Raw genomic sequence first — 15,861 nt, forward strand, 5'->3', positions numbered from 1 at the left:
ATAATCCGGTGTTAGAGATGGGCCACTTGTCTCTGAGGCATTTGCGTACTTTGGGGTGTGGGATAGGGCTTGTCTGAGTGTGAAGAATTTGTGGGAAATGCGTATCGGGATGTTCTCTTTTCTAAAGATGTTAGAGATCCTGTGATTTAGTTGTTCAGAGATGTATGGGATCTTGAGGTATGACCATTCTGTGTTGGCGGGTTGAGAGTTTCTTTGGGGGTGCTGTGGGCGTTTTGATTGTTCTACATTGTTCTCTGGGTTACCTTGACGGCAAAGGATGTTGTCGAATGTGTTTTGGTGTTGTGTTGCAGATATATGCGAGGAGCATCTGTCCTCGATGCGTTTTCGTTCGTTGCGGATGAAGTTGAGTTTGGATTTGGTGGGGATAGCTGATTGATAGTGGACGAATAGTGGTTTCTTGGCTGGTTTTCTGTAGAATTTGAAAGAGCTGTTGCCATCCTTGGATATGGTGACTTTGAAATCCAGTAATGATAACGACATGCCACTGGGTGTTGTTTCTGGTTTTTTAATTTCAAATTTCAAATTAGGGTGTTCATTGTTTATTACATGGTGGAAGTGGTGTGCTGTTTCTTCATTGGTTGTTTGGAAGTAAATGTCGTCAACATATCTCTTGTAAGGGCTTATCATTGGCTTATCATTAGGTGTGAGGTGATGGCGATGGTTTCTAGTTTGTTCATGAACAGGATGTCCAGTATACCTGAGATGTTAGAACCCATGGGTAATTTTTCCTTCATGGAACATTTAATTACATTAGAAGTGAACAACAAACGTAATTTCTGTTTGATACTCCAGAACATTTCCAGCTTCGGCGATTTTTCATAATTGATCTTAGGGTGCACTTGGCAGCATGTCAGTCAATGTAGAAAAGAACGCCTTTGATATGGGTGTGGCGGGATAAAGCTGCTCAGTATAACCCCCTCCAAGCTTATTAGTCAATCCACTCCAATGAAAATCGAACATTTGCACTTATATTATTATGATATCCTTAGCAACTTAACTATTTGCACCATTTCGAACAAAAATCTTATAATCAGTAACTTTTTACAAAAATTCTCCTTTTTTACTTAGTCAAAATGCGTTTTCTTTATGTACATTAATTGAAATTCATAGGAGAAGCTATTCACATCAGCCAACCTGATTTTGTTTTTTTAATAAAAAATTCCAGTGAGCTGCCATGCGGCGTTGAATCCCTCTCTTACTCGAAAAAGGGGTGCGATAAAATCCCACAGCGAAAAGTAATGGGGGGTCTGGGTCACTTATCGCTCACCGTTCACGAACTGGAGGCTTGGACAACCCAATGCGTTAGTTATAGCACATCGGTGAAACAGAACATCGGTATTTTTTGAATGGGTATCTTGAAGTTTTTCAACAAAACATTGGGCTGTGTCACATTTGCTTAAATCCAGGATACTCCTGATTTCCTTTGACTCCATGTTTTACTATTTTTCATCCGCTGGGCTCATATCTAATTCGAGGCTACCCTGAGGGAGTCAATGTTTGAACGCTACCTATTTTCATTTATTGGCGTTGTAAGGATAGACATGTAAGGCGTGCGAAGTTCCTCTGTTGATGGAGGTCTCAGTATTGTGGCAAATCGTGAAGTTTTAAGTGAAGAGGCGCAGGTACGAGAGTGGTTTCCGGTGTTCTCTCGACATTTCTTGTCGTCGAAAAGCAGAGTGCGTTCAAAGAAGCCTGGGAACTATCTGACACATCATCCCTATGTTCATACGGAAGATATCTTCGTCTGAAATGGAAAATAAAGGAAATTTAAAAGCTTTAGGGCACCAATGATTCATATTGTCTAAGTTATAGTTTTATTTCGATTAGATCTAACATTTGGTGTACTTATTTTGTGATATTCTTTATATCTACGATCAAACAGCTTAATTATACTCAAAGTCTCAAAGCGAGTGCTTAAAAAGTTAATTGAGAAGATCTGAGGAAGACCTAGAATGTACTCAACGCTGAGATATGAATTTTCAGGAACGTATTTTTAGGGCGTTGTTGGAAAATTATAAGACATTTTTTGTTTCGAATGGATTTTACTTTCCTTTTAAAAAGTTTAGCTGGAGCAGTCTGTCTTTACTGACTAATAAAATTATAAGTATTTAACATATCATCTACGTATCCCTAAAAGCGGTCTTTTTTAATCATATCGTCACATCGTGTTACATAACTAAAATTTATCTAAGTGAACTTTGAACTGCCTCAAACTTCTACACGTGGCCAATCCACGCGACTCAACACATGCGCAAACGTAGCGAGCATAATGCGGAACAGTAGCTCAGCTGGGCGCTCAAACACGGCACACGTTCGTGCTACAATGGTGATATTCTCTCCGCTCGGAGTCGCGCTGCGAAGCATTTTGCAGAATATTTACTTTAATTAGTTGTTTTAACGGCACGCGACACGAGGGTAAACAAACAAGACTAAATAGTTCATCTAACGTAAATGTGTCATGCTTCGCTAAATCGTAAAACAAATAAAATTGTTGCTTTTTAGTTTGTAACAAGTTTGCATATGAAATATGAACTTTTTTTAAATAATAATGCCGATGAAAACTAAAGACCTCTTGATTAAGATGTGTTAGGATTTAGCAGATTTCAGGTTTGAGATGATGTTGTGAATGAAATGAAGTCACACCTCATGTCTAAAGTTGTATGTCCCCCAAGATCAGATGCTATGATTTTTAATATTCTCTTCTGCTGTTGTTGGCTCTAAACTTATTTAAAAAGTCACCAATAATATAATATAACAGTTAATTAAGGTCAGAACATGTGTTACAATCGAGCAAGAGTGATGGAGCAGAATAACCTCATGCAGGTTCACACCCAAGAAAAAGGGAGCACACATCCAACATGTTTGATAATGATAGCGATATGAATAAGTTTTGGTTTGACACGCGGGTTGTTAGACCTCGAGCTTTGTCTTTGTAAAGAATCAAAGCAAAGGAAAGTTATGCTTACCAATGAAACCTTCCAATTAATCTCTAGAAAGTTCCAAAGTACGAGAGTTGTACGTGCTCTAACAATACTATCAATGGCACTTGTGAAATTCAACTTTGAAAACACTGAGGCTAAGTTAGAATTTTTAGCCTAGTTTAAGCCGGGAAAGGTATCATTGATGGAATTGTTTGCTGCCAAAACTTTGTTCTCAAACTTTGCAACAAGAGTCAGTTACGTGGGCTGTGGTTAGAGCTTTAATCAACACATCTCAATAAAATGTTTGGCAACATTTTAAAGCGTAAATTGTTCAATTTTTTTTCTAACACAGATAAAAAAGGTAAAATACGAGTAGGTTGTTTCCAATACAGAATGAAAACATGGCATTAAAACGTGATATTAATAAATGTTTACGACATACTTATTTTAATGTGGCCTGAATCATTTCAATTTAGTCTCAACGAATGATCCTGAACTCGAAGTTTAAAACAATCGAATCGACGATTAATTGAAACAATAAACAGTCTTATACTCAAAGATGTTAAAAACGCATTAAAACACACGGATGAGATTCCAAACGGAATTCTAAAGAACTGCCCGTTTATCAAGTGGATGTGTCCTTATAAAAGCAACCACAAGATCAGAGACAAAATTGCGAAAAGTTTGCTTTCAATGTTATCGAGAGATCTGTAAGGTGTGTCAACTTATGCCTTCTTGTGGAAAATCGTTAAATCAGTTCTGTTCACTGAACACCTTGCCATAGAATAAATGCATCTTTTTACTAAATAACTCGACGCTTTTTGATTTTCCGCCAAGTTTGTTGCCTGGAGCTCAAAATGAGGTGTTACCCATAAATGGAATCATCCCACAAATTCACTTAGCATATTTTATTAGAACTGTACATAGGTCCTTAACAGCATGAACAGAGTTTTAATTGGCTATTTAGTTCGCTTGGCACGCGACACACGGCACGAGTGAATAAAAGTTGATTATTCTCATGAACAAATTAAATTTTTGAGATGAATATATCACTTAAATTTCCATTTTTCTAATATTTGGGATGGGGAGCGTTATGTGTCTGTATCGGTACAGACAGCAAATGATATCGTGGAGTGTCACTTTAACTCCTCATGTTTTGCATTCTTCTTCTTTCATTCTCATACAACTGAAAATGACAGGAAAAAGTAACTAGCAGGTTGTGATATTGATAAATTTAATTTTTTCGTGTTTTTTTTTATCCTGTTCACGAGACGTTTGTGAATGGTAAAGCATTTTTGTTAATTTTCTTTTGTTTCACGAGGCAATGGAAACATAAAGGGATCAATGTCGGCACGCGACACGAGGCAGGACAAAAGAAACTTTTGTTTCAACTCTCATAGTACTTGTAACTTTAATGGGGAATTTCTCAATAATGTTCAACCATAAACTTAGCATCCATGTAAACAAATTTAAGCCTTTAGAAATTCATGGGTTTCAAAAAACTTATCAAAAGCTTCATTGATTTTTAGATTTAGCAGCCTCCAGTCTTCCGTCGCCTCAACGACACATTAAATACGAATGAATCTCAAAAGTAACGATAATCATACAATTTTTACGAGAAAGCCCCATGTGCTAAATAACATTATGACACGTTGGAAAAAAGAGAACTGTAAATGATATCACTATTAGTGCGAACGAAACGGAAAACATACAGCATGGCTCACATATTTCATCGCAAAAACATAAACAATTAGAGGCAGACTTTTTATACGCTTCAAACTCCAACGCACGCAATATTTTTCCCAAAGAAAAAGTAATATGCCATTAGGTTATTAATTGATTCTTGTAGTTGACTTTAAAAAAAAAGAAAAAAAAGCCACAATATGTTAATTACTATTCTTTTTAGTAAACAAAATTTTACGCACGTTAGCAAAGGACAATTACCCACGTGGCATCAAGCGAGAGCTTTTTCTAATGATCTAACAATGAAGGCACAGTGAACGGTGAAAGAGCTTCAAATGTTCCTCCGATACACTCTTGCGTGATGTTTTAGTAGGACCACAACAATTACAGGGCATCTTAATGATACTTATATGTAAATAAAATCAAAAAAGTAGTTCATTCGTTAGCCGGAAATAGGTATGTGAGGTTCAACTTTCGATTCACTCACCGCACGACCTGAGGGCACATTTGCGAATCAAATTAGTTCACGGATCTACGTATCTTTTTAATATGTTTGACACAAATATCAGTGATTAATTAGCTGCTTTGTACCTTGAAAGCAATAATACCGTCATTGACCTAGTATATTCTGCCCTAGTGAAGTAACTATCAAGTTTCTTAGTAGGGCTTAAAATTCATTTTTACAAAACTAATGAATTCCTGTGATGCATTTTATTTCAAAGAATGTTTTATCTTCTGTGCTTATCAAAGCTTTTAGATTTTAGTCTACAGCGTAACTATAAAAACGAAATGAACACAAAAAAAGAAAGAAAGAAAAAGCTGAATGAGATCAAAACTGCAAGCTTTCTACGAATCAAGTTGTTTCATTTGTTTTCTAAACACGAGCTCAACGAATTTTAATTATGTTCCCAGACACCACACTTGCAAAGGAACAAAATTATTCTCTCGGTGAATTTTGCTTCTGGTACTTTTCGAACCACGTGGTTGACTTCAGGTTTCCATAACGTTCCTGTATAATTTGTATTAAAGACAGTTTCTGACCGAACCTAACTTCAAACAAGGCGTATATTTTAAGTACTCAAAAATTTATATGGATCCAAGTCTCCCTGCTTTAATTTCTTCTTTACGTAATCATGAAGTATTTTTGGGTGCGACAATCCTTTGCATTCTTTTCATTGTTCTTGTCGTTATTGCCTCTCGCTTTGAATTGTCAACTCAAAGAAGTTTTCTCGAACAAAGCCTGCGAAAGGCGTATGTAAATTCACCTTACTTAGCTTCCAGTTACAAAGTGTGAAAACAAGGAGTGAACAAGTAAATCCATTAGGTAAAATGAGGAGAAATGTTTTGGCTTTTTTTTAGCTATATTTTTACTGCCAACCCTTTTTAGTAAATACCCCGCGTGAGGAAAGATCCTGTGCAAGGTGAGAAATGGGGTACAACAGGGCCGGTTCAAATATGCATAGCGAGATAGCGTCGGGTATTTTTGAGTCGCACAAAAATTTTGAATGATGGAGTTAGTTTGCAAATGTACAGAAAGGTAGCATCTAACATGCATTTACTGCTGGGTATATGTAGAGAATTTCCCTGAATGAATTTTTTTAAGATTATGTTGCTCACAGAATTGTCATACGACGTGTAAATCAGTTTACGAGTGTTTGTTTTCTCCTGGCTTCTCAGTTAGCAGTGAAAAACAGTGATAAACGAAATTGGAGCTTTCTCAGTGCAGGCAGTATAAATTCTTTTCATTCAGTCTAATGGGAGACTTATTTACCGGAGAGTTATTTAGAATGTTATTAATCCCATAATGATGACTAAGAATAAGTCAAATATTACTAAACTTCAGATTTGTGTTCGTGTAAATACGATTTCATATCAAGGCAATGCCCATTGATTTAATTGAATGTAAGTTTAACTGAGCTGTTTGCGAATGCCTCATAATATTTTTCACTAGATAAATATCACTTGTATATTTTCTCCCTTTCTCGTTTTTATTGCAATCTTCCATTTGTTTCAACAATAGGTAATAGTAAGCTCAGCGAGTAGAAGCATTTTAGAATACAGAAGTTCGAGTTATTAACAATATAAATTAACTTCTTCTGTATTGTTTGAAACCTTCATTTACAATCCACGCTATTCTGCAATTACTAGGAAATTTCCTTATGGGCCGTTTTATTTTTAAGAATGTATTTACGATATATCTTCCGTGTATGATTTTTCAATAAAGACGGATTGATGTATCTTGCGCTTTGTCAGTTTTCAATCTTTTCGACAATGTACTTAAGAAGTTCAGTTTTCCATCCGATTTCAGCTGTTTGTATTGTGAGGAAAGTTTATCACAAAACTTCATGAAATATTTAATGTTTACCTTGATCCTTTGTCTCGGAAGCCTTTGGCAAATGGGTTATGGTCGATTTTCATTTGAATTAACTGGAAGAAAACAAAACAACATAAGTCAACAAACATGCCAAAATTTTATCAAAAACCAATGACAATTTAATCACAATTTAGAAGTCCTTTTAGGAGGATAAGACACGCTAACGTATTTGAAATAACAGCCTTGAATCTAGACACGAGATCCTTGAGGTTAGGGTATAGGAGATTACGAGGAGAGAATCTAAATTGATCGTTATTTAGAATGAATTTGACTAATAAGATTTTCTTGTCTTTATTTTTTTGTGTAAACTGCTGAAAAGGCGAGACCCCTGACAGTATGGTTTAGTTGTATTGCTAATAACAACTATCACGTTGTAGAAATGTGGTAATGTTTTTTCGGTATTTGCTTCTTTTGATACCCATTCTATAACAAAAACAGATAAGATGAAGATTAATCTGAACGGATACCTCTTCATTCTGGTAAGTTGTTACGGCGATGAAAGTGGTTTCAGGGAACACGTATGTTGAACATGACACCTTTACACCTTCCTCTGTTTCTTCAACAACGTGAATTCTTGGCTGGTATTTTCTGTTTGGACTCAAATGGAGCTGCAAGAGACAATAATCGATAAAACTTTTGAAAACTCAGTTCCTCAACATAAAAAAGTGATCTCCTTGAATGATTTGGCTTGTGAGGCGGGGACCAATATTCCATACCTCAATTCTTAAAAAATATTTTCAAGAGAATTACCAGCAAGAGAATATTCAAACTGAAATTTATACCGAATTAGATCTTAAATTTATATTTCCAAATGTGCAAATGAAAATCGCCTGTAAGAATCTTCTCTAAAATCGCCTTTTCGACCAGTTTTTTCCCTTCTGTATATACTTCAAAACGAATTTTCGTTACACAAATTAAAACAAACACAAAATAGAGCCATGCCGGATAAAACTTCAGTACTGTCTCGATTAAGATGGTTTTCAATCGCAGTATTATATAAGAAGTTTGGATTTACATTGCTTTTACGCTTTTAAAATATAAGTTCGTGTTACGAAACTTTGCTTCAAAAGATTTCTGGCCCACGCGGGATATTTTTCATGCCGTTTTTCGATATCCGGCTCTCACTTGTCTTACTTCATATTGCATATATATTTAGCATTTTTTAAGCTAAGCTGTGTCATCTTCAGCAAGTTGAAAAATTTTAACTTCATTAAGTATCGTTGAAACGCTTCACTTCGTTACATGAAAATAACGCAGAAACACGAGGCGAAACCCGAACACAAAGGACACAAAGGAAACGATATATGAATAAGTTATGAGATCGTTCGGTCGGAAAATCACAAAAATCGTCATCTCGCTATCGCCAAAAAGTCCCTTAATACCCTATGACAGCTCTTGCGGGTTTGAGCACGCAGTGAAATTAACCCACAGTAACTTAGAAACATTTGATCTGTTCGTTTAGGTCGTTTGATAGATAAAAAACAGCTGGAAATTCAACCAAAATCATAGTATTTCGTTTGCCAGACACTATGGCTATAAATAACGCATGCGCTCTTAGAGCCCATCCCATGATTCTCTGTATTTCGCTTTTTATGAAAATGTTACAAAATGCGCCCTCCTTATCTGTAACTTTCAGATACAAAACAAAAACCCAAAAATCTCAAATAAAATTACTTTTAGGGAAAATGTCAACACAAAACTCTTCCAGTTACATTGATCAGATGTGCAGCTTAACTACGTAGATAGTTTTGAGATGTAATCTCGAGACTTTTACCTCGCCGTCTTTGAACGGGCCAACGCGACGATTTGTAAGACGAACCTTCTTGAAGTCTACGCCATTTTTCATCCAATAGAGCCCGGTATGAGCGACTTCATCCGCTTGGTAAGACTGTATGTAAGGTAAAGCGTGCATCTCGCTCGCCATTCCATTGATTTGCCACATATTGTTCACAAACGTATACGCGTACCCATCTACCGGAACGATGTCTACATGAACTGAATAGAAACGTCGAGGATCCATACCAAGGAAAGACAGAGCAAGTGTGGGAAACATCCGTCTGCAAAGAAATGAATCTCTTTAGCATCAGATAACTTCAAATAAATGATAAAAAATGTGCTCTGTGGGTCATCCTTCTGATAAACAATCTGCTCTCATTTGCCGAGATAGGCTCGAGAAGGCAGGTGAAATGCAGTTGAAAGGTGCTGTTTCATGATGAAAGCCTTGTTATGAAGCCGTTTCATGACAAACAGGTAGATAACGATAGATTCTTAGGCCCAGCCTCTAAAGATGCTGAAAAAACACCTCCTAAGGCGCGAGCGTGCAAGACGGTAGTAATGACCGGCACGCGTCGAGTGTTATAAAGACCTGCGTCGTATGAGCTACTATCACGGCAGGTACAATGAAAATAAAGTACAAAGGGGTTAAAATCAGAGTAATCTAAAGCACATGCTATGCGATCACTGTCATCTGTTTAAATGATCTCTCCTCTCATTAGCAGAGGCAAAACATCGGTCATTATTGTAGAGGTCACGAACAATGAGACACACCCATAAAGAGCGGGGCACGTGGAGGACACACTCTGCGTTAAACCCTTAAGTGGTTGTTTACTTTGCGCAATCCATATGCCTTTCTCCTTTTGTGGTTTTGTTGCTATCGGTATCTTCCACCTCCTACGCTTTCTCTTATTTGCAGATCTGGGAGTTGTGTAAACAACTGATGTTTCAAAAGACAACTTATCAAAACAGAAAGTGTGCCAATATTGCCGATCCTCAAGTTGGGGAACAATTTTATTGGTACAGCTTTGTACGATGAAAATGAAATGCCGCTATCAAAATCAAGCAAAAATATGTTCTTTTAATGATAAAGCACTAAAAAATACGAACAAAGAAAGAAAATTTTGCCACAGCTTTAGTTTGACTGCCCATAACCCTTTGCATCTCCACTATGTTTCCAACTCGAGCTCATTGTCATTGTTATGGACCTTAGAATCTCCTATTCATTTAAAGCTAATCTTTTAGCTGTGTTCATTATCTCGATATTTTGATACCTCAGGGCATACCGTTTTGTACTATCGGTTTTTCCTAAGATTTCGACTTTTGTTTGAACGCGATTGATCAATGAAGACATGCCAATTGAATTATTTTCCGTAGATACTCTGCGCTCGGAAAGATAAGCGATCAAAGAGCTCTTTGTGTCCACATGTGAATAATTCTTATCTTTATCATATCTGGTATTTTTTGCATATTAAAAGTCACTAACCCGAATTTTAATAACTCTACACCTGGGGGACATAATAGCGATATTTGAAACGATCTAGGAAACTGTATAACACAGTTACATTTTTAGTATATTTTGTATCAAAAACACTACACAGGATAAAAAAGTTATCTCTGAAATCTTGCGATACGTTCTTTGAGCTCTTTCCTCTTTATGTCAGATAGGAAACGTAGTTTGAAATTGCTGTTGATAAGAAACATTAAATAGCGTTGAAGCAATGAACTACATGCGTTCTGTTTTTGTTGAAAAATTGGTTAAAGACAGCTAGAAACACGTTTTATGTATTTCAAATCAGGTGCAAATTTCTTCAGAAGCGGTCATTGTAAAACCACTGCAAAAGTTAAAATTTAAGAGCATAAAGTGCTTTAAAGGATTTAATTGTGGATAATAAGCCTAGTGTTGGCTGGCGCCAATTTCGCCTGCTTACTTGAAACAATCAACTTTCGACAGAAGAAAAGGCCCCCTTTGAAAGGCACATGCAGAGAAAGCAAATCAACAGTTTAAAAGAAACTCAAAAGAGATTTGTTTTGTTGGTTGCACATGGGGAAGTTATAGAACAGGGAAAATACAATTCTTGTGGCACGCGCCACATTCTCAACATTCAAAAGCACGCGTTCAAATGCCGACAGAAAGTATTTTAGAACGTGACGTCATTTAGGGATAGAAAGCTATAAACGATATACTGGAAAACAACTTAGAAGCTAAGCAGATATAATATTTTTCATATTCCAGCAGAGGAATTAGTCATGTCGGATGTTTTGAGCAATTATCGGAGGCGAATTAAGAAAACCAAGCTACCCGCAGTGAAAATAATCGTTGACTAAATTAAATGCAAAAAGCCTGTATGTAAGCTTTAGTTTGCATTTCAAAAACAAGGCCAATTCAAACGATAGTGAATTGGGATACTTAAAAACATCTTCTGTAAGAGATTATTCGTTCACAGACCGTTTTTAAAATGTTCGCAGGATCTTTTTTGATAGCAAAGGTAGTGAAAGTGTCTCGGAAGAGTGGTTAGAGAATTTACACCAAAACCACTGAAGTTTCATTCACTTGAAAATTAAGTCTCTTAAAGATTTCGCCATTCTACAAAAATCCAGTGAGAGTAGTTTGGAAGATTGAACTTAAAGAGCTAAAAACGAATCTTGACTTTTATAAGGCGTAAAATTTAGTAAAATGCGGCTGAGTTTCTTACCAATTTAATAGCATTTCATTTCAGATAATTTGTATAATTTCTATCGGCATGTCAAGAAACATAATAAGAATTTCAGAAGATACGTTTTTGATGATAAGTGTTTCATAAACATTCGAAGTAACTTTTGAAGAATTCACCTGATGTTAGCTTTTTGGCAAAATCGTTTCTTTTATTGAAGGGAAGTCTGAAATATTTCACGACGCTAAGTATCACCACACAAGGATTTTTCTCACCTTCCTGTGCGCGTAATAACCATCTCTGTACCGCAAGCGTAGAATTTCCACCACAGATCACTTTGTTGCATAGCGACTTGCACCTCTCGGTGCATTTCCATAACTCTCATCTGGGGAGGACAATATGATGAAGTGTTGTTGAAGGTGTCTAGATTTCTAACCAAGTCACAACAAGCGGCAAACTGTTGTAAAGGATCAAAAATTGATGTATTTCTTCTTATTCCACCTCTTTTTACCCCTCCGTATTTCTCACTCTGCGGCTGTTCGTTGTTCAAAATGTTCTTTATAGAATGATCTTTACTCGCCGGCCTTAAAAACGAGGGTGATTTCGTCTTTTGTGGTGATCGATCACTTTGGCAGTCATTCCACCAATTTCCTTTCTCTTTGAGATCCATTAAGGGCGGATTGAGTTCACTTGTCTTTCGAGTGCCGGAATTTTCAGCAAAAGTCTTAGTTAGCAAGCTGGCGATAGAAAAAGCTGCAGCTTTCGGTGAGAGGTTTTCTGTGTCACTTGTTGGTAGGCTCATACTTTTAAAACTGGTTCTTTATCCCTCGTCTCCGTTTCTTTGACGCGCACTTTAGAAGTCAATAAGTAACCCGGCAGGCTTTTAAGTCCTGTATCACCTTTTAACCGCGTTTATGTTAACAGAGGCTTGAGACGAAAACTAGCCTGCGCGTGTGGCAAGTGTAAATTGATTGGCTGGTTTTATAAACAATCGCCTTAATTGACCCCCGAGTCATCAAGTTTATACAAAACTGCTTTGAAGTGAGAAAGGTGTTTCACTAACAATTCGCTGTTGGGCGTTAATTGCTCAGGGACTATGTATTCATCGACTTGTGATTGGGCGGGCCAGCTTAGCATAGGACAATCTGCGCAAAATATTTTTCCTGTGGTAAGGGCAGGTGTAAAAAGCTCGGTTTTCTGGTTTTGTGCCTTATCGCGCAGTATTAATACCATCCAATTAAAAGTTTTTTAAACTGGCTTATGACGCAGCTGATCGCGCTCAGATTAGGCGAGTTCAACAAAGCATCCCCGTGAGTGCAATAATTTAAAAGTTAGGAACTCAGCTAAATCATTTGCGTAAATGAAGTGGATGATGGTAATTTTCTTCGGCGATATAAAAGAAAAAACGCGACGCGCTTATTCGTAAAACATTTTGCGTACAAACACGAATCTAACAATAGTAAGAAAGTTCAATTGTGTCGTATATCGAATATCTGTCTAAAGAGTTTTTCAACAGCGCAACAAAAACCGACGTTCTTGTGAGTGGCAAAAGTAAATTTAATCCGATATTTAGTTGCATTACGCCAATAATCACTCTGGTTTTATGGTGCCGACCAATTTTTTCCCTTTTTCTTTTGCTCGAGATATTGTGGAACAATACTTTGTCACACTCAATAATCTTTTGTAAACGACCAAATCAAGGCAGATCTAATTAATCGGCCAAGCCGTAGTTATTCCCTGTTCTCGCCTTTTTAGCAGCAGAAAGCCCTTAATGCGACATGTCACTCTTGAAAGCTCTTTAATATGTTGCAAAATTCGACATGCATATAAGACTGTTTAATTTGTGATGTTGCTAATTCTACAAAATCGCCAGAGCTTACGACGCAGAATTCTTAAATATCCTCTTACACTCAAGATTTCTAAATGAGGTCGAAAAGAATTATTAATGGTGGTGAAAATTGCTAATGAGTAGACGGTGAAGTGGATAGATTTCCCTGTGGGATTACCAGTTAATTTCGCGTGTTATCATGGTGTAAAAAGTGAGGTTCAAAACAGGAGACAATTCTGAACGATTTGAGAGATTTTTCTTCGGTTAGTGCAGCTCATTAAAAATCAAACGGTCAGCCGTTACCGATTATCAGGCTTAGGAAAGAGTGAAAGTTTACCGACAAAACTATTTTTGACAAACAGCGAAAGATTGCTGGAACTCGTATTAAATTTGCTTTCCCTTTTGCGGATCAATCGATTTAAATTTAGAGAGATTCACTCGTCAATCCTTAAAGAAATTTCTTAGTTTGAAGAAGCTGAGAAGTTTCCAATACGTGACTGAGTACATCTTTTACTAATGTGTCTTTTATTGAAGGATTAAATCAAAGTACAGCTCTCTCATTCAGAATCTTCCGGGCCCTGCTGTATAAAACTCCAGCGCCAAGTAGGAATGGCAGCATTTTTTATAAACTTCGGTTGTGCTCATTTTGGCAGTGAGACTCATTATTTATTTAAAAACGAATGTTCACGGCTTGTAAAGAAGGGTTGATTGCTGAGACCGAAAATCAGTTCTTAGATATTTCGACGGCCTGAGCAAATGAGAGATGGAAATTCTGGCGAGAGTTTGCGTCTAAATTCAGCCGGGAAAGTCTGGGATAGAAAAACAAAATGAGACTGGGTATGAGTCTTTAAAGCGCCCGCGCTGTTAAGTTACCGCTGGACTTAGCGCAACGTGCAATGATTAAATCTCAAAATGAGAAGGAGTAAGCGACTACAGGAGAAAAAAACTGCGATTTCTTCCGAAAATGAAGGAAGTAGTCAAGAGGAAACTGCACCTATTGAAACTATTGAGTCTACTTCGAAAGAAGATGAGTACATTGCGTTAAAAATTTCAACCAGTGAAGATGAAGAGACTGATGAGCAAGGTTTTTGTGTGGACAGGATAGGAAGTTCACAAGATGAGCTACAAGCAAATGCAGAGAACTTTTCATCTCTGTCTGAAACAGATGAATTTCTTAGTATTCCAGAAGAATTTAAACGAAAATTAAAAGGGTAAGTCATACCTCAGATGTTTATCATGCGACTTCCGTTGGCTGGGTCACTTTCTGAAATTGACACACCTGATCACAAGAAACGAACGATGAATTCCATTTAATTTCGCCTGTTATCTTCGCTTTCTCTGGTCCTTAACACTATTCCATGCGCTGAAGTTAAGAAGGAATTATTGTCAAATTTCTATATGTGTGGCAATTTTCGTCTTAGTGACCTCGGTAACAGAAGAGTAACTTTACAGACTTAGACAAGTTCTATTTACCTGGCCTAATCAGCTTAAACGATTAATGATCACTTCGTTCCATGGTGGTTTCATTCCAAGTTTCGGTCAGGTCGTTCCGAAATATGGTCGCATCATCCTAGTTCTAAAATAACGAACTCTCTTGCTTGAATTGAGGATGAGTTTCTCTTTTAACAGTCTTAATTCAACAGCTTGGAGTGTGATGAATGCTTGCTCGTGCATTATAATGATCAATATAATTATTCATCTACATGCAGTTGTATCATGTTTTTGGACCATGAAAAATGCTTACTCGATGCTCTATGCAGTTGAAATGCTGAACTCTCTTGATAGGTAGTAGGTAAATTTTTTCCCGAAAGCTTTTTGCATTGTAGTAGTTCAGAAACTCTCTGTCACTGACTCTCTCATATATGAATTCAATATGAGTAAAATAACTTTCATTCTCTGTGGCAAGTGAAATCTTGCATGGATTGGCATTACTTGGTGGTGGAATGATATCATGATGTTTCAAATCAGTATCAATATAGATATATATATAACTGCAGACAGTACTGTTTCAGCCTTCTGGGCCTCATCAGTGCAGTGCTGATGCTAGGATGGGGGAGAACCGAGAGCGTCACCCCAAACGACCTAACATTTGTGGTATCGTCTAAGCCATGCCAGAGTGCTCAAACTAGAATAAACTAGTGAGCATGTGCAATTGCAACAGCAATGACTCATCCTAGGTAGAGTGCTCAATTTTGACATGAAAGCAGAGCTTTGTATGCCAAAGAGCTATATCTAACTGTAGACAGTACTGTTTCGGCCTTCTGGGCCTCATCAGTGCAGTGCTGATGCTAGGATGGGGGAGAACCGAGACGGTCACCCCAAACAACCCAACATTTGTGGTATTGTCTAAGCCATGCCAGAGTGCTCAAACTAGAATAAACTAGTGAGCATGCCTAACTCAACATATATATATATATATATATGTATATATATGTATACATTTATATATATGTTGAGTTAGAGTTAGAAAAATATAAAGACTATGCTTTCATCCCTGCAAGCCTGTTTTGTGATTGCTCACTTGTCAGGGGATTTTATTGATAAGAATATTCATAACCATCACTTATATGCTATACAAATTTGTATAAGAGGCTTGCCTTAGAATTA

At 37.0% G+C, this 15,861-nt stretch overlaps 2 protein-coding genes across 2 annotated transcripts in view; one reads left to right on the forward strand and one right to left on the reverse strand.

Moving 5' to 3' along the window:
• Nucleotides 1–967: 967 nt before the first annotated feature.
• On the reverse strand, nt 968–12,317 carry LOC111326674 (T-box transcription factor TBX5). Its single transcript, XM_022930732.2, has 5 exons — nt 11,702–12,317; nt 8,774–9,056; nt 7,467–7,607; nt 6,991–7,052; nt 968–1,765 (listed from the first exon to the last, which is right to left on the reverse strand). The coding sequence occupies exons 1-5, from the start codon at nt 12,226–12,228 to the stop codon at nt 1,600–1,602; spliced, it is 1,179 nt and encodes a 392-aa protein (XP_022786467.2). The 5' UTR covers nt 12,229–12,317; the 3' UTR covers nt 968–1,599.
• Nucleotides 12,318–14,129: 1,812 nt separating this feature from the next.
• LOC111326678 (deoxynucleotidyltransferase terminal-interacting protein 2) overlaps nt 14,130–15,861 on the forward strand; it is an 8,487-nt gene continuing 6,755 nt past the window's right edge. The window contains exon 1 of the mRNA XM_022930737.2: nt 14,130–14,465. Coding sequence (XP_022786472.2) covers nt 14,167–14,465 — 299 coding nt within the window. The 5' untranslated portion in view covers nt 14,130–14,166. The remainder of the gene's footprint in view (nt 14,466–15,861) is intronic.

This window comes from Stylophora pistillata, chromosome 4, assembly GCF_964205215.1.
Source record: "Stylophora pistillata chromosome 4, jaStyPist1.2, whole genome shotgun sequence".
Classification (NCBI taxonomy): Eukaryota; Metazoa; Cnidaria; class Anthozoa; order Scleractinia; family Pocilloporidae; genus Stylophora; species Stylophora pistillata.

Bases quoted from the DNA above. Each gene is read 5' to 3' on its own strand.
- LOC111326674 (XM_022930732.2), bottom strand. From the start codon at position 12,228: ATGAGCCTACCAACAAGTGACACAGAAAACCTCTCACCGAAAGCTGCA. The intron at 9,057-11,701 runs GTGAGAAAAATC...ATTTCTTTGCAG, and splicing joins GTTATTACGCGCACAGGAAG to ACGGATGTTTCCCACACTTG. The intron at 1,766-6,990 runs GTAAACATTAAA...TTTCCATTTCAG, and splicing joins TTCCGAGACAAAGGATCAAG to ACGAAGATATCTTCCGTATG.